The sequence below is a fragment of the Cryptotermes secundus genome, unplaced genomic scaffold (assembly GCF_002891405.2).
Source record: "Cryptotermes secundus unplaced genomic scaffold, Csec_1.0 scaffold639, whole genome shotgun sequence".
Lineage (NCBI taxonomy): Eukaryota > Metazoa > Arthropoda > Insecta > Blattodea > Kalotermitidae > Cryptotermes > Cryptotermes secundus.
Genome location: NW_019743157.1, coordinates 1,015,300 through 1,036,745, shown reverse-complemented (window position 1 = coordinate 1,036,745; position 21,446 = coordinate 1,015,300). Strand labels below are relative to the sequence as shown.

At 41.1% G+C, this 21,446-nt stretch overlaps 1 protein-coding gene and 1 non-coding gene across 8 annotated transcripts in view; both read left to right on the top strand.

The window, feature by feature from the left end:
• Positions 1–17,851, top strand: part of LOC111873914 — a 39,338-nt gene extending 21,487 nt beyond the window's left edge. For 4 of the 7 annotated variants that reach the window (XM_023868998.2, XM_023868999.2, XM_023868997.2 and 1 more), the window contains exons 2-3: positions 1,185–1,336; positions 16,812–17,851. In XM_023868998.2, coding sequence (XP_023724766.1) covers positions 1,278–1,336; positions 16,812–17,271 — 519 coding nt within the window. In that variant the 5' untranslated portion in view covers positions 1,185–1,277 and the 3' untranslated portion in view covers positions 17,272–17,851. Of the gene's footprint in view, positions 1–1,184; positions 1,337–9,231; positions 9,346–16,811 lie in introns of all 7 variants that reach the window. The other 3 variants (XM_023869002.2, XM_023869003.2, XM_023869001.2) reach the window with 3 other exon arrangements.
• Positions 14,749–14,858, top strand: LOC111873939. The gene has a single exon (XR_002844456.1). It is a non-coding gene; the product is annotated as a U6 spliceosomal RNA (small nuclear RNA).
• Positions 17,852–21,446: the final 3,595 nt, after the last annotated feature.

Here is a 21,446-nt window from a genome sequence, read left to right as displayed (position 1 = left end):
GCGACGGGCTGATCACCGTCTGTGTAAAAATGATTACGAAACTAAAGAAGAGGCCAGGACCCAACAAACGGCTGATGATAATGATGATGGTGATGGTGATGAATCGGTCTATCTATTTATGTGTGGCTCTACGAGGTACAGCCCTTTCTTGGACCTTGGACGCTTTTTCAGTTCCTTAATCCTATACACGGTAGGACTCCTCGCACGAGTGATCAGCCCGTCGCAAGGCCGCTACCGACACACAGAACACAAACACAGAATAAACATACGCAGACAACCATGCCTTGAGTGGGATTCGAAACCACGATCCCAGCGTTCGAGCGAGCGAAGAGAGTTCATGTCTTAGATCGCGCCCAATTTGATCGGCAGTTCCCAGTGCTACTAATAACAAATTATCGCTTGTAATAGAAAACAAGAACCACTCTTTCAGTGACCTTTCCATTTTGTTAACACCCATAACTTGTGTTGGCCAGTGATGTATCGTGATCATTAACAGATCTGAGCTTGGACAAACTGTTTACTATCGTCCAAGCATGCGAAAGAGGTTATCGTTTAAAATCACTGTGCGCACTATGCATGTTTTTCTGTCGTAAAAGAAATCTCAGTTTGCGTACATATGCGTCATGCTGTGTCACATGCATTTATTTCTCAAATTTAGGGTTCAGTTTTTGACAAACGAAGCGAAAATCCTAACTTAACTACATCTATCTTAAATATGAGGGGTAGGGATAGTTCAGTCGGAAGTTACGAGCTGGACTACTGAGGTTCGATTCCCGGCAGAGGCAGAAGATTTGTATCTACACCACAGCGTCCTAACCCGTGAGTACAGCGGGGGAGGGTTTTCTCCGCGGATAAAGCGGCCGGGTCGTGAAGCTGACTACTCACCTACATCTAGTGCCGAAGTCAAGAATGGTGGATCTATACGTCCACTCCCCCATACGTCTTCATGCCGTAGTGTTTAATTTATTAAGCAAAGGGGCGACTTTACCTGTTACCTTATGTTAAGTATGATCTAGCGTAGATGTTTGTGAATCTGCCGAGATTAGCAACAAACTCACCGGGTGGAACAATTAGTAGGTAACTAGTAAGCTATAGGTAAAATTTACCATGTGTCTGCACACCACGCCATGAGAACACACGGGGGAATGAAAGTAAAATTTCACACGTTTTAATCTCTGCACTAGATGGAGATGAGTGGTCAGCTTCACGTCCCAGCCGCTTTACCCCGACGGAAATAGACATCGGAACCACTGGATTGGTCCAAAGTGCAACTGGACATGATGGAAGAGAAAGATTCTTTTCCTTACATGGACTCGAACAACGGCCCTGCTAATAGGTAAATAACCTTGTAACAATTCTGAGATTTCAGTCAGATTCTAGGCCTCGATATAGATTGTCATTCGGCCGAGTGATACTTTCTATATCTGATTTATTCTGAATACTTTGTTTTAACAGACTTGTAGTGTGCTAGACCGAAACAAAGGGACTAGATTTTAGTCCATTTCTGTACTTATGATATGATTCCGATATCGCCTCTGAAATTTCTCCAGTTTCTACTTTCACAGCAAATTTATTCACCGTTTAAAAGTTCGTTCAGCTCAGTTAAGTCTCCAGTAAACCAGTTAATTTGTTTTAATACAGTATTTTTTTCTTCTAAGCTTTATGTAATGAGGAAATGTGCTGGTACTTATTTACAATTTAACAGAATTAGTTCTGTGATTTAGCAGCCTTCATACTAAATAAAAGCTTTCGTATATTTTGATTATGGGCACAGCCTTTTGCTATTAAGATCTGACGATCTAAAGATAAAACCCGTTAGTGGCAGTTGTAATGCATACAGGATATTGAAAAAAGTCGTCTTCTGGGTTTTGGCGTCATGTATTCTTCGTTTTAGCCGACGTTTCGTAGCTACTGCTCTCTGCATTCACAAGCCAATTCACCTGCTCTGAAGATGGAGGCGATACGTTCCTCCGAAACGTCGGCTAAAACGAAGAATACATGGCGCCAAAACCCAGAAGACGACTTTCTTCATAGTCATCGTCGTGAAAACCTCAAAACTTACAAATAGGATATTGTCGCATGGTGGACAGCAAACAATTGAAAATAAATTCTAATAGCAACTACAACATGATACTAAGCTACAACATAATGTGGACGCATATGGTGCACTTTTTGTCATACACGTATATATTTTTTTTGTCTCGTATCTCACGCATGAAACCAGGCTAGTAGTAACGTCATTCTACGGCGATGATCTCATGTTTTACTCTAAAGTATTGTAGAATGAGACAAATGTGCATCTTGCTTCTGCTGGTTAACTTCGAAGGGCTACAGCTCTTCCAAACGCCGAAATTAGTCCTCATGCTAATCAGCAACCGCTATGAACGATTCTTATGGCTATATTCTAAAGGGTTCTGACGATGGCGTGCAATACTCAGAATTACTGAGTTTCTGGACTTTGTCAATCTGTCTATTGTCCAATAGGCAAAGTCCAAAGAAACAGTAATTCTGAATTATCATGAGTCCTTCTTATAACGGAACGCCCCAATTTCTTTTTGTCTAATATGGTTTCTTTATATTATGAGCATTCTTGTATTCAGTGCTATTACCATAACACTTTTGCTCTTCATCAAATAATATTCGATTATAGTATAGTATGGAGAATTCTGTCGTCTGGGTTATAACTGGGTTAAAACGGACGTTTTAAGGGAACATGTCACCTCCATCTTCAGAGCGGGTAACAGAGTTCCTCCTTCGCTTATTCTCCCACCCTGAAGATGAAGGAGACACGTTCCTCCGAAACATCGGTTGACTTTAAATGGATTACACGGCCTTGTATATCAGAAGATAGAACTCTTCATAACCTCCGCTGTAAGAACCTCAAATCTTACAAAATGGAGTATGGGATAGTTGGGACTTGGCACACATAAGAAGGTATAACATTACATACAGAACATTCATGGGAATACCGAACGAGGCTACCTGGAGATTCATATTCTCAAGGCCGCGCCATGGCTCAAGCGGTTAGTCGCTGGCTTCCCACCGCGGCGGCCCGGGTTCGATCCCGGGGTCTGGTCAAGTGGGATTTGTGGTTGACAAAATGGCGCTAGGGCGGGTTTTCTCCCAGTACTTGGGTTTCCCCTGCCAATCTTCATTCCACCAAATTTTCCATCATCATAATCACCCAGGGCAGGTTACAATAGGCCAGTGTTGCTTATATACCGTATTTACGCATGTATAGGCCGCACATTTTTTGCCAAAAATTCAAGAGGAAAACTGGGGTGCGGCTTATATTCGAAATATTCGAAATCACACTTAATTAAAAAAAATTATATTCATAATTAGTAATACAGGGTGTTCTACTCCTGAAATAATATTCCAAGAAAATTATTTTTTCTATAATTTCTGTCTGAAAATTGTGCTGAGGCCTATATACGCACGCGGCCTATACATGCGTAAATACGGTATAGTGAACATAATATAATTTTTACCGTCAACTCAACAATACTTTAATATTTTTGCTAAGTAAATAAGTAAATATTAAAGTATTGTCACGTTGACGGTAAAAATTATATATATATATATATTGTGACGTGTTGCACTATGGATGACGCCCCTCCCTCCCCGCCAGCCGTGACGTGCCGAGCGGAGCCGAAGTGAGTTGAGTCCCAGCACACTGGTCGCTATGCAACGCGAGTAAACAGCGGTGACGTAACACGGGACGCCGCGGTTGCTATGCAGCCTTAAACAACTCCCGACAGCGTTGCTAGGCTATCGGCAAACACGGCGTCAGACAACAGTGGTGCCTATTACTTAACTGTTTTCCCGTTGTCCGGCTGAGGGTTTATAATGGAACTACACAGCCTTCGAAGAGAGTTAAGTGTATCAGTCGCCGAAGTGAGTTCTCAAGGCAGCAGCCTACGAGTTGAGTTGGAATCTAGCCAGTAGTGAGCAGTAAGGAGTGAGTTGAATTGTAGTAGTCACCGATTTCAGTTGTAACGAGTGAATCGTGATAGTGTGAAGAGATTTGGTTGTAGGGTTTGTAAAGTGTGGAAACCCGTAACATTGTTATAATTAATTGTAGCCGTTACTTCTATGTTGTTAAATAAACCAATTAACAATTTGAACGACGTCTTCAGTAACGAAACACGTTACAATATACATATGTTCATGGAATAATGTGATATAAGAAATATTAACAGTCTCACTTTATGCTCGATGTATGAAAGAATGCGAATCCACCCACACCCTGCAAGGGAATCAGCAAGACTCACGTATGTGTTTGAAAACTTGTCTTGAATTATGCGAGGTCTTCAGGAACGAATCCTCGCATAAAATGAAACCGCATGTCTAGTTTCCGAAGTTCAGAGATAATTTTATCTCTTATTTTTACTTTGTTGAGGGATTGAAAAAATATATACTCCGTAGGGTATTCATTGCCGGTCACGGTAGCCGAGCGGTCTAAGGCATGCACTGTCTTCGCTCGCTCAGAAGCCGGGATCGTGGGTTCGAATCCAAATGAGGGCATGGATGTTGGTGTGCGTTTGTCTGTGTTTGTCTACAGGTAGAGGCCTTGCGACGAGCTGATCACTCGCCCAAGGAGTCCTACCATATGTGTAAGATCTAGAAAAACCGAAGTGAAACGGAGAGTTTAATGGAGGTAGGCCTAGGTCCACTGGGGCTGTAGTGCCAAGGAAAGGAAAGGGTATTCATTGGCTCGAAAAAAATTATTATTAAATGGCCGTTACAGGGGTTTGTGGGGTTGAGTATTGTTGTTTACTTTTCTTTGGCACGAATTTCGGAACGACACTATAGAATGGTTAGCTCCGCCTCTTCACATTCAGGACCTCCAGGGTTCAAATCTCTGCCCTAGGACCGGACATCGTGATATGTTTTCCATTGTTTTCTCCAGCTCCTCAAAAGATGCTATGATAGTGCCTTAAATAAGCCACGCCTCTTTCTTTCCACTTCCTTGTAATGCTTTATTCTGTAACATTCGACACTGTACAATCTGAGGTATCAAAATCCATTGGAATCCCGCACTTGAGAGAAAAGCGTCTCCATGCTGACCAATCACAAGTGCAGATCTCCGTTAGGATACCAAAATATATTCTTATCGGAAAATCTTTCTTTGTAAAGGAGAAAGTAACGACTGTTACAACGTGACACACTTCTCGAAATATGTTTATTTCACACGTACTACTGTTACCCGTAAAACTGCCGAACACCGAAAGATTTAAATAGGTGGCAGATGGAAGAATGAGCGCAATTTCCCGGAACACTAAGAGTTGTTAACGCGCATGTGCATGGGGAATTATTCATATAGATGGAACTTATTTGTTGGGTACGTTTGAGTAGTAAACGCAATTAAAATTGTGAAACTTGAGGTTTTCAAGGTGGTGACTGAATAATACCATCTTCTGTGATGTGATGCCATGTAGTGTGATAGAAATTTACAGACGTTTCGAAGGAATATACTGCTTTCATTTTCAGTGTCGAAGAATAATCCAAAAGAGCTGAATCGCTCAGGTCGCGGCATTTTTGGCTTCGACCCAGAAAATAGAGGCAACGTGTGGCTCCGAAACTGCCGTCAACTTCTACCAAACTACACGGTGTCACGTACCAAAGGATTACCTGTTAATATTGTCTAAATTTCGATGCACTGCTGTATTTATATCTGGTGTACAATTTCATAGAGAAATAACACAATTTTTCGCAGTTTCTAGTGCACTATAGGTTGTGCTATGAAATACTAGGCGCAAAGTAGTAAGAATTTACTGCGAAAATATTACTTAAGAGACAGGGCAATAACATACTCGAGAACCTGTGTCGGATTACGTTTAAATGATGGGTGGAAGTGGTACATTGGAAGCCGCAACTAGACACAGATTAATCTGATAAGACACCCATTCGTTAATTTGAGCTGTGTATGTAATGATTAGACATTTCCTCAAAATAGTTTCACGTAACAAAGATACTCGATGTCTGATGGATCATTTTTCCTAGCCGAGACATCACAAAGGCTTCCTCGCTCCCAGCCATGTGAGTAGGTTACGTAAGCTAGAGTGTATGTAGCTATCTGATCCTGATCTATGCTTTGGCTGTCGTATTTCATATTTCGTAATTTCCTTTTATGTCTCCAAGAGAATGCTGTAATCCCCATCCTTCACGATTCTCCACGAAGAATCCTCCTCACATCTAATTCACTTTCAGATAGTCTGAACGTTTGATATATTATCGTTATGTAATGTTTCGGTCACAATTTCGGCCATTTTAAAACATTTGAGCGCGTTCATTATTAACAACAAACAAACAAACTCCTTGGTCTGTAGTCCGCAAGGGAACTATACTGACAGAGCGACCGCCGCTTATCGGTGAAGTTGGTGCAAACTTTAGCGGCTAGAGGGTGTCACGTGGTCAGCGCAACGGATCACCACGGCCGTTAATTTCGGTTTTCTAGACCGGAGCCGCTATTTCCTTGAAATAACTCCTCAATCATCCTCACGGGGCTGAGTGGACCCCGTTCCAGACCCACTACTTCTCAGAAAATCTTGTAGCGTCGGGAATCGAACCCGGGACCTCTGTAGCCAGGAACTCTGACCACTAGACTGTAGAGGCGTTCACTAAACATCTGTGGCAAAAACGAAAAACAATGTTATGGTCTATAGAAAGAGGCTGCACCATTTTCGAACATGTCTCTGTATTTTGATGATTGTTGACATGCTGTATCCGCCATCAAAAATATTTCGCTGCATATATTTGCTGTACAGCGATCATGGATCCACATTTGAAGAATTTGTAGATGTTGATTTGGTGGTGACTGGTGCGTGGCAGGAGAGAGACTTCTCCGTTACGCACCACTGAGATGTTAAAGGTCAAGACCCCCCCCCAACTCCACCCCCGCCCCTTTCGTCACTATGCAACTTATTCACCTGGGTTCCCTGGAATGTTCTGCTGCTTGCAGAGCACACATTTGGGTAGGCCTCGGCAGCGGGCGCCGTTGCTGATAGTTAGGAGCACTGCTACAGAGAATGCTGTCCCTGTTGAGTTGAAGCAAAAGTCCAAACATTCTTAACCTTGGCACTGATGGGGCATGATTTGTTTCCTTGACGTTCCAACCGCTTTATCCCCAGTGAAGGATACCTTCGTCCTTACTGGATAGGAGGTCGGTTTAACTGCAGATCCAGTCTGTATGCGGTTAAGAGGAAATCTATGCCTCTGCCTGGAATCGAATCCCCGGTAGTCCCATCCTTAGCCAGTTAGTCTTCTGTGCGAACTATACTGGGAAGTAATTACGGTGTTATAGTCTTCTGAAACCCCTCCCCCTATTCCTTTAATTTTTGCCCAATTAATATGCACAACTTGCTTGAAATATGGTGGGCTGAACACTAATATTGAAATTTACAGCTTCATTGGATTCTTGTATTCAAGTTTTGCTGCTCTTCGATATAACCAGCGATTACATCAGCTGTGTTGTGTAGTAGTNTTTTCTTAGAAGGGGGGGGGGGGACAGGTCTCACTAGGGAAGTCAATGACAGTTTTTTTCTTTCCGTCATATGGTGGCTAGACAATATGAAATATTTCTGAATTTAACTCCTTTCGTGAAGAATGCCGTCTTCTTGGATGTGTAGCCGTGGAGATATTGTATTAACCGACGTTTCAGAGGAACGTATCACCTCCATCTTCAGGGTATAAGAAATCCGAGAGCGAATCCTCCGAAACGTCGTTTAACACAATGTCTACACCGAGCCACATCCCAGAAGGCGGCATTATTTATAGTCACTGCCGTCGAAACCTCAAATCTTACATAACTCCCTCCGTGATCAAGGAGCATATACATCCAATACTGAACGAACTCAAAACACTTGATGTTTTAAAATCTTGGTTTATTTCGTCATACGTGTTTCGCCAACTGATTAGAAAGGCTGAAAAGCAAGAAAACCAATTCGTAGAAACATAAATATAGTACGTAGACTTACTTATTTACTTACTTACTAACTTACTCATGGAGCTGAGCCCTTCCTGAGGAGCCGCCAATTCTGCAGCTACTCAAGAATTTCCCAGCATTTTATGGAACCGGAAGGTTCATCACCGTGTTCACAAGAGCCCTCCACTGGTCCCTATCCTAAGCCAGATCTATCTAATCCATACCATCCCATCCTATCTCTCTAAGATCCATTCTAATATTGTGCACCCACCTACGTCTTGGTCTTCCCAGCGGTCTCTTTCCTTCTGGCTTTCCCACCAATATCCTATACGCATTCGTCTCCCCTAATCGTGCTACATGACCTGCCAACCTCATCCTCCTTGACTTGATCATTCTAATTATACTTGGAGAAGAGTACAAGTTATGAAGCTCCTCATTATGCAGTTTTCTCCAACCTCCTGTCACTTCATCTCTCTCTGGTCCAAATATTCTTCTCAAACACCCTCAGTCTATGTTCCTCCCTTAATGTCAGAGACATTGAATAAGCAGTCGCGGACAGCCGACAAGGGGTGGCTCTCCAGCTTGGGGGTTGGGCGTGGGGCTAACAACTCCTCACCGTAAAAAAAATCAGTTAGTTACGAAAATGAACACAAAGCCTCGGACCTGGAATGATTCCTTGGATAATTAGAACGCAGACTCTTTTATTAAAAAAAAATAACGAGGTTTTAATTGAAATTTTAGCATTTACAAGTATTTTGACATGTCAGATATGTTAAAATGTTAGAAAGTTTGGTTTGTAGAGCTTCTGCATAGTATGTGTACAAGGAACAGACGAAACACAGTGAAGTGCATAGAAAGAAAATTTTACAAATTCCTTTTCATGGTGGATGCGTAAGTCAGGTGTAGACAGCACTGCAGCACAAACAGTATTACTTTATATGCCACAGTGCGTTTGTAATTGTAAACATTCATCGTGCATGATCGTGTCTTACGATTTTTATAACACACAAAGGCGTTATTTTTACATTGTAAACAAATATGTGTAGACCTGCTGGAGATGTATTCGTAAACAATTATTTGCTTGTACTGTACAACCTATCATAGGCAGCTGTCCTCGGAAACAACGCTGATCTCTCAGTCCTCGAAGTACACGTAGAAAAGCTTGCGAACCGTTGGCCTAGAGAGGCAAGAAACAATAAAAAAGTAACTTTCAAATGACGTGAAACAAGTATGTAGTAAATCCTCGGTAATCCGAACACCTTCAAAAATTACAAATTCAATCTAATTCTTTTACTTCCTTGCAGTAAAAATGAATTCTTTGAAACATGATACGTGTTAACGGATCTGCCTCTCTTGGTGGTGACAGATGTGACCCAATTAGTGCTTGCTCCGAGAAGATAGATGGCCGCATTAAAAAGGTATAATATTTTATATTTATTTGGTTGTTTATAAATAAAATGAACTTATAAATCTTTCTGATTAAAAATATTAGTAAAAAGTTGGGATTTACAAATTGAGATCCATCAATCCGAACGAGTCAGCATGCCGAAGACACCAGTGCTTTAATTCGTTCTGGAAACTGGAGTTACACTCTATTTGGGCCGCGCCATAGCTCAAGCGGTTAGTCGCTGGCTTCCCACCGCGGCGACTCGGGTTCGATCCCGGGTCTGGTCAAGTGGGATTTGTGGTGGACAAAGTGGTGCTGGGGCAGGTTTCTCCGAGTACTTCGGTTTCCCCTGCCAATCTTCATTCCACCAATTGTTCCACAATCACCCTCATCTATCATCTGGAGCTGGTACAATAGGCCAGAAGTGGCCGCAGTACAAGAGACTTAGTCCCACCCCACTAGCAGTAAAAAAACACTCTATTTACCTTTCGTTTGCTGACGATGACTGATAAATCATTGTGGGTTGGTACATGCAGTGTTTTATGTTCTCATATTTAATGTGCGTGGGAAAAGGAACCTTGATCTTTTGTTAGCAGATCTTGTCCGCTCTGTTGCTGCCTTGAGATGAAGTGGTACGTTTGTTTTGTGTACTGTTATGTCCGATAACGTAGACCGCCATAAGGAAAAGCGTTTAAATGTGTACGACTGAATTGACTGTTATACTCATAGAAACCACTGAAACTCTAGGCAGAAAGAAACGAAGCGTAAGTGTCCAGCGTGTGTGTGGGAATCACCGAAAACAAACTGGAAAAAAGAAGTTCTGGGAAGCACTAATTGCCTACTTTCCTTTGATGTGACACGGACCTCATAGAAAACGAAAAGTTTTGAAGTGTGGGATACGGACGTCAGGGTGTTCTTATAATCCTCCTAACAAATATTATGGGAGGTAGACAGACAGCAAGGTTATATCATAAGCCTCATAACCATAACAAATTAGGTGGATACAAGGACAGACAGAAGGATACACAGACAGCAAGGTGATCTTCTCATAAGCCTCATTTGTATTTTTTTTTTCAAAATAAGGAAATTAGTCTAAAAACGCTTGGATACTGAAGAACAAGATTGATATCACATAGTGCTATAGACTAGTGTCTGAATATTAATCTAATACTTGAAGGTCTGACTTGACGTTTACCTCATACTCCTGAGCTTCGTGACCATGCTATGGACGGCATGAGAGTAGGATTTCTGCTTCCTATCTGAGTGATCCCTAAGGGATTTATTGCTACAGTAATGTAAGCATTTTATACCGATGATGTGGAGGCACAAATAATCTCACCCAAAGAGGTCGAATGTACATTAAATCTGGGGCGGAGGTAGGAATTGGGAGGTTTAAACTCAATCTGAGGCCTTTATGCTTTTGCCCTCTATCAACGACCTCCACAGAAATCCACATAAACCTGTATGAGGAGCCCCTTTTCGTTATGGCACAGTTCAGGGTACTTGTTTGCTAACAAGAGATGGAAACACCACATACACTCTCTCCCTGTAAAATAATTTGTCTTCTTATTAACATTTTTTTTTTGTCGGAGCGGCTATCTCAAGATGGAGACAGTCCCATTGCAGATTATGAAACAGACACATGTACTCGTGCTCTGGGCAGGCTTTGACCTCAAAACCATGCAAGGCAAGACACCGCAAACTCCATGCGGATAGCATGCTTGCAATGTATTCACTGTTACCTTATATAAGTTTGACTCCATGCGTTTTTTTTTACAGAAATGCGTTACTAGTTTATTTAGGTATCCAAACTAATACAAACAGTTGAACGTTAAATCTTGAGGTTCATTTGTTTTACAAGTAACATGAAACTAATGAAAGTAGTATGGTAGCATAATCAGTTTTTACGGTATTAGAAAAAAAACAGCTGGCTGTATTAGTTGCGAAGTTAATTCCCTCCCCGCATGAGTAGAGTTAATAAGCTGATAGTCGTTTATGGAACCCGAAGTTTCATTACTATAGTAGGAAGTGCTCTCCATTGGGCCCAATCCGTAGCCAGAGTATTCAAGCCCACACCCTCATAACCAGTTTCTTTAAACCCCATTTTAATATTCTTCTGTCTCTCCAACTGGTCTCTTCAACGTTTCCCGTGTCTCATGTAGTCTCTGTCCTTCGGGTTTTCCGAATAACTGTCGTATTCACGTTTTCTCATTCTTCTTGAACTGGCCATCCGAAAATATAGCGAAGTATATTACGCCTTCTGGGACACGACCCGCCTGTAACTTGGCATGTAGGTGTCAGTCTACCAAACTATATGGCGTCACATTCGAGAAGTTCGTAATCTTAATACTCATTACCGTGAGAACCTCAAATCTCATATCGTTACTATGCACTTGTTTTTCTGTAGTTGTCTTTATTTTCTCACTCTTAGGTCCAAGTATTCTCCTTAGACACGTCAAACATCACATATTTGCCAGCCGTTGAACCTAGCCATTCGGGGGAGGTGTCTTATGGCATATAGTAATGTTCGCATTACTTCCGCTCTATCGAAACTGCGTGATATGAGAACTAAGGAGACAGCAAGTACTAAACACGCCATGAAATGGCGTTATGACGCTTCATTGGAGAGAGCAGCGCGAATCTACAGACTGTGATACTCATACTGAACATTTTCAGTGCATTTATCATAAGACAGTGGCTCCGAATTTACCGGATTACGTCGCATAATTTATTTTAGCAAACAATACATAAATTATAATTTTGCCTGTGGTTCTGTACGGATGTGAAATTTGGTCCCTGACACTAAGTGAGGAACATAGACTGAGGTTTGAGAACAGGGTGTTGAGGAGAATATTTGGACCGAAGAGAGATGAAGTGACAGGAGGTTGGAGAAAACTGCATAATGAGGGGCTTCATAACTTGTACTCTTCTCCAAGTATAATTAGAATGATCAAGTCAAGGAGGATGAGGTTGGCAGGGCATGCAGCACGAATGGGTGAGACGAGGAATGTATATAGGATATTACTGGGAAAGCCAGAAGGAAAGAGACCACTGGGAAGACTAAGGCGTAGGTGGGTTGACAATATTAAAATGGATCTTAGAGAGATAGGATGGGATGGTATTTGGATTGATCTGGCTCAGGATAGGGACCAGTGGAGGGCTCTAGTGAACACGGTAATGAACCTTCGGGTTCCATAAAATGCTGGGAAATTCTTGAGTAGCTGCAGAATTGGCGTCTCCTCCAGAAGGGCTCAGCTACATGAGTAAGTAAGTAAACAGAATATAGACAGTCCCATAATTCTGAGGTGGCTGTAGAGTTGTGCGGGAATTAATGGCCGAAACCTCTCTTGTCTTAGGAGGTTGTACAAGAGAAGTCGAGTGTTAGGTGTCTGTCGTTATGATAATGGTGAGCATCAAAACATTGTTATATGCACCAACACTAAGTAACCATGGGTGCCGGAAAGCCAGGCATCTGCGTCCCCTAGATTTTTTTTTAATTCAAATTGAGAAATTGCGTAAATATACCATATATTAGTACCAAAAATTAAAAGTATTTAAAAGAGACGTATTCTTCAATTGTGAGTACTGTAGGGTGATTAGTAGAAATATTCTTCAACAGCTTTAACATAAGTTTGTAACAAATATATCTGACTGTCCCTTCTTGGGAAAAAAATACAGTCGGATCCGAGGTAAGTAACCTACATTAGAAGGCAAATATTATGCTCAGTCACAAAAGAGAAAGTAATGTTGCTGACTGTGGCACAACAGCAAACATCATTCATGTAGACTCGTTGCCAGACGGCGACAGCGAGATAGGCGACTGGGCAGCGGCTTGCGAACAACAGAGGAATGATGTTTTCTGCGCGGTCCGCTAAGCAACAATTGAATAGTAACAGGAACGATGTTTTCTGTACGGTCCGTTCCGAGATGTTATAAGTAGGACAATTAGTGGAGTGGTGTCAGGAAACCCGTGTGGAGGCGGGGTCAAACATTTACTGCGAGTTGTAGAAGGCGACGAAAAGGGAAGTCTCAGATCTGAGACAGTAAAATATGGTTGCGAGTCCCAAGCGACTCGGACCCGAGAATGACTGCACTGCCGAGGACCAGGATCATATACAAAAGACAGACCCGTGCTCTCGTCAGAGAGGGCGCCACACACACACAAAAAAAAAAACAAGACCGTAACTGTCAGACAGTAATTAATATCTGGTCATAAGCCCCAGATTGGACTCTACACCAAGACTGACTGACTGACCGACCGTCAGTCGCAATGTGACTTTGACTTGAGTGAAGATTATTAGAAATAGGGCATAATCTGTTGTAGTGAGCTTGGATTGACAGAGGCCCTGTATATATTTTATGTGCATTTATTAACATGTTTAACATGTAAAATTTGACTTGAAGACGAACAGAGAACATTTAATGCGCGCAATAGTGAATTGTAAAGTGAGTAGATTACTGACTGCCAATTACCAATCCAAACCCCGTGTCTAGTCACTGAACACGTTTCAGTTTTTACCAACAGCTGCCACTGTTATTACTACTCGTGAGTCGGAGCTCATTACCTTGGCTTAGCCCAGTACTCTTGGCGGCCTTTCCCTCTGATACTGTCTGCAGAGGTCACCATAAAGTAGCACGGCCTTACAAGTCCGAAAAGTAACCTTACTTCAACCGTCAACTTTGATCGTTCTTTTTGCACTCGATATATGGAATGAATGAATAATGGCAGGTGTGTGCGTCTGTACACCGCAACTACATAACAGTTGGATTTAGTTAAAATTAGTATACGGGGTCTACACAAAATGTTGCTGTTCTCAAGAAGCCTCACTGTGCGTTCCTTTCTTGAAGTGAGACCACGCACATATAAATCATACGAGGGGGCACGCGGTAGCGTAGTTGGTTGAGGCACTATGCTACAAGCCGGAAGGTCGCGGGATCGAATCCCGATGAGGTGGATTTTTCCAATTTACCTAATCCTCCCAGCCACACTGTGGCCCTGGGGTCGACTCAGCCTCTAACAGAAATGAGTACCAGGAATATTTTTGGGATGTTCTTGGGGGTAAAGGCGGGCGGCGCGTAAGGCTGACAACCTTGCCGCCATCTGTGAGCCGATTATCTAGAAAATGTGGGAACCTCAACATCTTACAACCCTATGGGCCTCCACGGCCTGTTACAGGGATAGCTTTACTTACTTATAAATCATATGAAGATACAATTATAGTTCATATTTTAGTCTTTACATTTTTTAGACAGGAGTCAGGAAGACAAGGTTTTGAAACGAATATATCAAGCATTCCCTGAGTTCAGTCTGATATTAATTTCAAATATTTTAAATTTTTCACATTTTCGATGATTTATTACCTATCTCCATACTATAATTTCGTTCAGCAAGAATGTGGCCGGAGTTCAAACTAGCAAAAGTAACTTTACAGGGGTACTCGCTTCGGCTGTACATACGGTACTAAAATTGGAACGATACAGAGAAGATTAGCTTGGTCCCTGCGAAAGGACGACACGCACAAGCGTGAAGCGTTCCACACTTAAGGGTCGCGCCATAGCTCAAGCGGTTAGTCGCTGGCTTCCCACGGCGGCGGCCCGGGGTCTGGTCAAGTGGGATTTGTGGTGGACAAAGTAGCGCTGGGGCAGGTTTTCTCCGAGTACTTCGGTTTCCCTTGCCAATCTTCAGTCCACCAATTGCTCCACAATCACCCTCCAACCCTCCACAATCACCCACCAGCCCCAATCTGGGGCTGGTACAATAGGCCAGAAGTGGCCGCAGTATAAGGGACTTAGTCCCACACCACTAGCAATAAAAAAAACTTTACAGGGCCCTTTTTTGTGGGGGGAACAGCCTTTACCCTGTCAGCACCAATACTCGTATGTGAATGACACCCCATCATCCTCTGAGAATTTCACATTGCTGCTTGATGGTCTCTATGGGATATTCCTGATAAAAGATAATCTTTTATTATTCATGGACGGAGAGTTCCAGCACTTCAGGCATGTTTTCTCCCTCTATCTGACTAACAAACTCACTTACGCCATACAACAGAGTCCTTGAGAATACGGTAATATATTCTCTGACTTTTATGGAACTCAAAATTTCTTTACCATGTTCACAAGAGCCTGTTTAGTTCTTATACTGAGCAAGATGAATCCAGTTCGCATCCTCAGATTTCATCCTTAAATTCCTTTTTAAATCATCTGTCTTTTCGTTTGTAATATGCCAGTTGGCAAATGTAAAATATCTCTTCCATGATCAAAACATACTGTGGCGTATAGCCCCGTTGCTAAGCGGTGACTCTGAAACAGTGGCGTTGCTATGTATCGCCCGCAGCAATAGAACAACGGGGTTATGCAACCCGTTCAAAAGCAATGACTCGCTAAACACATTCACGCGGAAAAGAAAGCGTGCAACAATAGAAGAGTGGTGTTTTGTAGGTAGTCTGCGCTGCGACCGTTGGTAAGCAACGGCGCGGTAAAAACGCCTCCTCAACAGTAGAGAGGCTGTGTTTTCTGAGTGATTCGTGCCGAAAGATTATAAAAAGGCCTAAAAATATCGTTGAAGTCAGTTGAGTTTCGATATGTCAGCCTGCCAGGATAAGAGCTTGGGAGCAGAGGAATTAAATTGAGGCATCAGACTTACTGAGTTCACTTCAGTGGAGTTGAAAGTCTGGCTGTGAAGAGAAGACTTTGTGTGTGCTATATTACCGCGATATTTGGAGTGTACACTTCAGTGAAATGGTTAGAGTTCCTGTGTTGAAATCCATTGCCAGGAAATGGATAGTGGAGACTGTAATAGACTGAGATCACTAGTGTTTGCAGCAGTGAACTGTAAAGTGCAGCGATTAGCGGTAGTACTACTTTTAATTATGAGTTGAGTGTATAGGTGCAACAAATCCAAACATCCAATCAAAATCCCGTCCAGTAGTCACACCTACACATGACAATACCATTGTTTAAGCAGGTAGCAAAGTAAATTAACAAATAAAGCGGTCTCCGTAGTCTAGGGGTAACGTTCCCACCTCATGACTCAAGGTACGCGGGTTCAAATACCCGGCGGAGGTCGTGGAATTTTTAAGGGCGGAAAAATTCAGGGAACAAGTCCTCCGGGAGGGACTTTAAGCCGTGGCTCCCGTGTCGTAGATCCTCATGTCTCTAGGAGATCTCTGAGCAAAATTAGGCAAAAAGTTTCCCGCCCAAGTAGTTTCCAATGCCTCCGGTATAAGGGGAAGTTATCGGGTACCGCTGCCATCCTCGCTGGCTGAACGGGGCTGATAGCGAGCACCAGTACCGCCAGGGTATGGCGACTGGTAGAATATCAAAGGGCGACGTACAATAGACTATTAGTCGCAGTGCATGGGGAAACCCACCCCTTCCAATAATAATAATAATAATAATAAATTAATAAATAAGCAATAATTAGTAAATACATAATTTTAAAATTGAGCTCTGTGAATGTTACTGTATATTCACTTTACTCTTTTTGCTTTTCAGTCCTGTGATGTCTGAAGACTCCCCTGCATCATACAATCAGATCAATTTTGAGCGCAAAGAAACAGCAGTGAACCCGCCAATCAATGAGAAGCGTATGCTGGACAAGGCTGTACAGTTGAGTCCAAACGATCTGGACGAGACTACTAGTACTGGGACAATACATAAAACTCTGGCTGCCCAGGAATTAAATCATTCCTTCCAAATACAACACTGCCCTGCAAATCAACCAACACCGAACCGAAGGAGCCTTGAAAATGAAGAGGCTATTGAAAAAGCTGATGATATTCCCTTGTCTATCGAAGTTCAAGCCAAATCTTTAGGTGTGACAGACAAAGAAATTAGCCATGAGACTGATAAAACAGATGGAAATTGGCCAACAGAAGACCAAAAACCTGATGAAAGTTGTGGAGTGCAGTGTCTCTACTGTATTATGCAGTGCTGTGACTGTACCATACTGTAACATAAAGTATAGTACCCCAGAAAAAATTGAAAGATTTGTGATATCGGTACACTCTTTGATATGTAATGGTGAACATTTGTTAAATTAAAACAAAATGCATTTACATTAGGAAATCTTAGCGTAATGTGATATTCATGATTGTGATCAAGTACATGTGATGGAATTACAGACTGCAGAAAACATTCCTCCTAAAGAAAAGATAATATCAGGAACTTGGTTGACTTCCATTTACATATTGAGAATTTTTTTGACAGTTTACATACTCATAATAAGAAGAACTAACGTGCTGGTCATTTGAACACTGACCACTAGAATCTGATGCTACCGCTGTGATAAGTGTTCTGTAATGTGTCTCTAGAATGTAAATATTGTTTATGTACAGTTCTGTTATATAACTAGAGTGCAGCAGAGTTCCAAGTACTCCTATAATTCCTATGTATATTTTAAAATGTCCGATATAAGTATTTCAAAAGTTGGAACTGAAAGCTTAATTAATATTCTGAAAATCTCTTTTAAATATGGTTTCTCGTTCAGACTGTTTTCAAAGATTCTGACATTACACTACATCCTTCTTTTATAATGTTCAGTATTGTTATTCAGAACTGTTTTGGCCAAACTGCATAAAGTCATTTCATTATCCATTACATTCATAACTGGCTATGGGCTGAGCAACAGAAGGATTGGAGTTCCAGTCCCGGTAGGGTGAAGAATGTTCTCTTCTCCACATCATCTAGACTGGTTCTGGGGCCCACCCAGCCTCCTATCCTATGGGTACTGGGGGTAAAGCGGCCTAGGCATGAAGCTGACCACTCACCTCCAGCTAATGCCAAGGTCAAGCTGTACAGTGTGTTATGCCATATAGTCAGTCAAGACTGGATCTTATTCTGAAATCATATTAAAAATTCTTCCTGTAAGAACCATGTTCACTTTTTTAAAAATGCATCAAATCTTTAGAATAATTTTAAGTAACGAAAAGGGAAAATGTGACAGACACAGATGAGCTGGAATATATTATTTTACTTCATATTGAAGTAGTGGTATAAATACAATTGTTTTGTGTGTGAGTGTAATAGGGTGTCATAATTTTGTGTAATAATCCTTCCACAGTAAAATCTCCATGACTCTACTGATTGCAATGAAACAAGTATGCTTGTTCACATATGAATACTGATATAAATACTTCAGACAACTTATCTTGTGTACCCCTAAAAAATTTTTAATTAATATATCATAATATGACTGATTATTGATCATTACCAAACTGATCTGAGCAATTCCCTTGCTTTCATTCAAAATACAAAGAAGGGTAAGTGCCATATGAAAATAATGCCATATTTTAAAGGGTTATACTTCATAAATCAGATATTCTGTCAAAACGCAAAAAATCTAATCCACAGGCCTAAAAATGTGGCATATGTGGATCATCAAACATGTCAGTGAGTGAGAATGAATGAAGTATGAGAGAATTATCTGAAACGGAAATAGTTTCTAGGGGCAGTCATATATATATATATATAATGCTTAAAGATTACTATTCCTTCCAAAATGTAAGCCACTGCTGATAGTCCTTGTGACAATGATAATGCACAGGCCCAGGCATGGCTATACCACACATGCCAGAAGGTCGCAGGTTAGATTCCCAATGAGGACACTGGATTCTTTAATTGACCTAATCCTTTCAGCCACACTATGGCGCTGGTCTTGACTCAACCTCTAATAGAAATGAATACCAGGAATCTTCCTGAACGTAAGGGCGACTGGCGCGTAAGGCTGACAAACTCACTGCCATCTGTGAGCTGATTGTCTTAAAGATTGGGGAGCCTTGACGTCTCACAACCCTATGGACCTCCATAGCCTATTACAGGCTATTACCCAAAGGACACGAAGTATTGGATGACCCACAGCTAGATGGGAGGACTTATTCTCTTGAAGTCAAAACAGGCCAATGGCCTAACACTTGAAGTAGATGCAGAAAATGCATTCCAATTGTACATACTATCCATTTATCATATTTTCTTTGTAAAGCAAAAACAAAAACCCTACACTGCACATCATCATGTGCTACCCTCGGTATTACAAATGCTCATTACCACCAATTTCATGGATTAGTATTATTTGATTGTTCCATCTTTGAAAGATCTCATTCAGAATTGTTCTTTCCATCTTTTATATGGTTTTCCTTACTTTACACCTTTTGGTGTATATTGATAACATTTTCTAGTTATGTCTCTTTCCTTCCATTCTCATGAAATTATGGAATCAATTTGTTTGGTAATTATCCGGTTTACTTTGGATGCTAAATACATTTAATTCTTCGACAACTGGTTCCTAGTAAGATCAGTTCTCCTACAGCCAATGTCAGCCATCAGAAATGTCATTTCACAAACTTATTATCTCCCACTCCACACTGCATCCAGGGTCTGAAAGGGTTAGGATTAGACAGAAAAGTCCCAAGAAATGGTGCAATTCATTCCAAAATAAAAAGTTGTCATGAATAATAAATGTTTGGTGCTTCATGATCTGTTCTACTATGGCAAATCAAGACAATACTAAGTCCAGAGACCACTACTGGATTCAAAGCAATCACTATTATTATACAGACCAATGCAACTGAAAGACTTGTACTATGTCAGTAAAATATGAAAAAAAAAGAGAGAGATATGAAGGACTTTTGAGAGCCCATGTTAGCATGTATGAAGTGGTTTCATGCTAACAATGTGTGTTATCGCCCCAAAAATTGAAAAAAAGATTAGCTACAAACTATTAAGAAAGCATGAAGACTTATATATAAACATAAGTGTGTATATTCTATTGTTTCTCTCATTGTTACCCTGAATAATCAAGAGCTGGCTGTCCTGCTTTATTTGTGGGTGCCACTGCCAATATTTATATCATATTAATTAGGCTGTTGTTATTACAAACATTCTGTAATACTAGACAACTCAGAATGCAGAAATATAATTTGGTATAAGTTGATTATTATTCTGTAATTCTTATATGTTTATGTCATCATACAATAACAATGACTGGTTTTAAATAAAGTAAACAAAATTCTTACATGGTTATTGTACTAATGTAATGAGGTTAAGAATGGTGGACCTATACCTCTACTCCCCCACATGCCTCCATGGTGTGGTGCTTAATTAATTACACACATGGAAAACTCTGCCATTTATAAAGAGAGGGGGTAATAAAAAAATGGGGCATTATTTTCACTCAGAAATATATGTAAGTTCATACTGGGCCTATTTAATGTGTATGCAAAGAATACTATCAGTGATGCTGAAGCACTTGTAACAGCATCAACACAGACAGAAGTGATTGGTTTGTTTTCCTAAGCACAAAGTATACTCTTCAATTAAAAGTTACAGATACCCAAGATTAAGTAGAGCACACACAGTAACATCTGAATTATAGGCTGAATGTATGCCACCTAAAAACACAGCCTATATACAGGGGTGGACAAAATAATGGAAACACTACAAAATTGAGGAAGGGAATTTGTGCTTGCTACATTAAAAGAACTTCAGTTGGCAACACTGAATGTTATTGCGTTTGTTTACACTCTACATTGCTGATGTCAGTGCATTAGAGATTGTGTTCAGTGAGAGACTTGTTTGATTATGAAAGAGGACAGATTGTTGGTGCATGTTTAGCTGGAGCATCTGTGACAAACACTGCCACATCATAAGGCGTCCTGACAGCGACAGTTTCTAATGTTGTGTCGGCATACATGAATTATGGGAAGACTACATCAGTGAAGTGGAACAGTGGGTGAAAATCAGGTACACTGAAGACGGTTTCAAAAAAAATCACACCACTACTGCAGCACAGGTGACAGCAGAACTGGATACTCATCTTGATGACTAGAGCGAAGAACAGAGATTCCCCATCTCCAACATCTCTAAAGCAACATGAAGATGTCCTTCAAGAAGAATGGTATAAAATTGTACTAGAGATTATTCAAAACTTGTACGAGTCCATTCAAAGAAGGATTGTGGCTGTATTGAAGGCAAAAAGTGGTCAAACACCATATTAATAAAGAAATGTGTATACAAGGTGTGGCAATAAAGAAACCGGATTCATGCTCTAACCCTTTATTAAAAAAAAAACCAGACAGGCGAAATGTTATCCCCTTCAATGTAGTCCCCTCCCCGATCCCTACACCGCTTCAT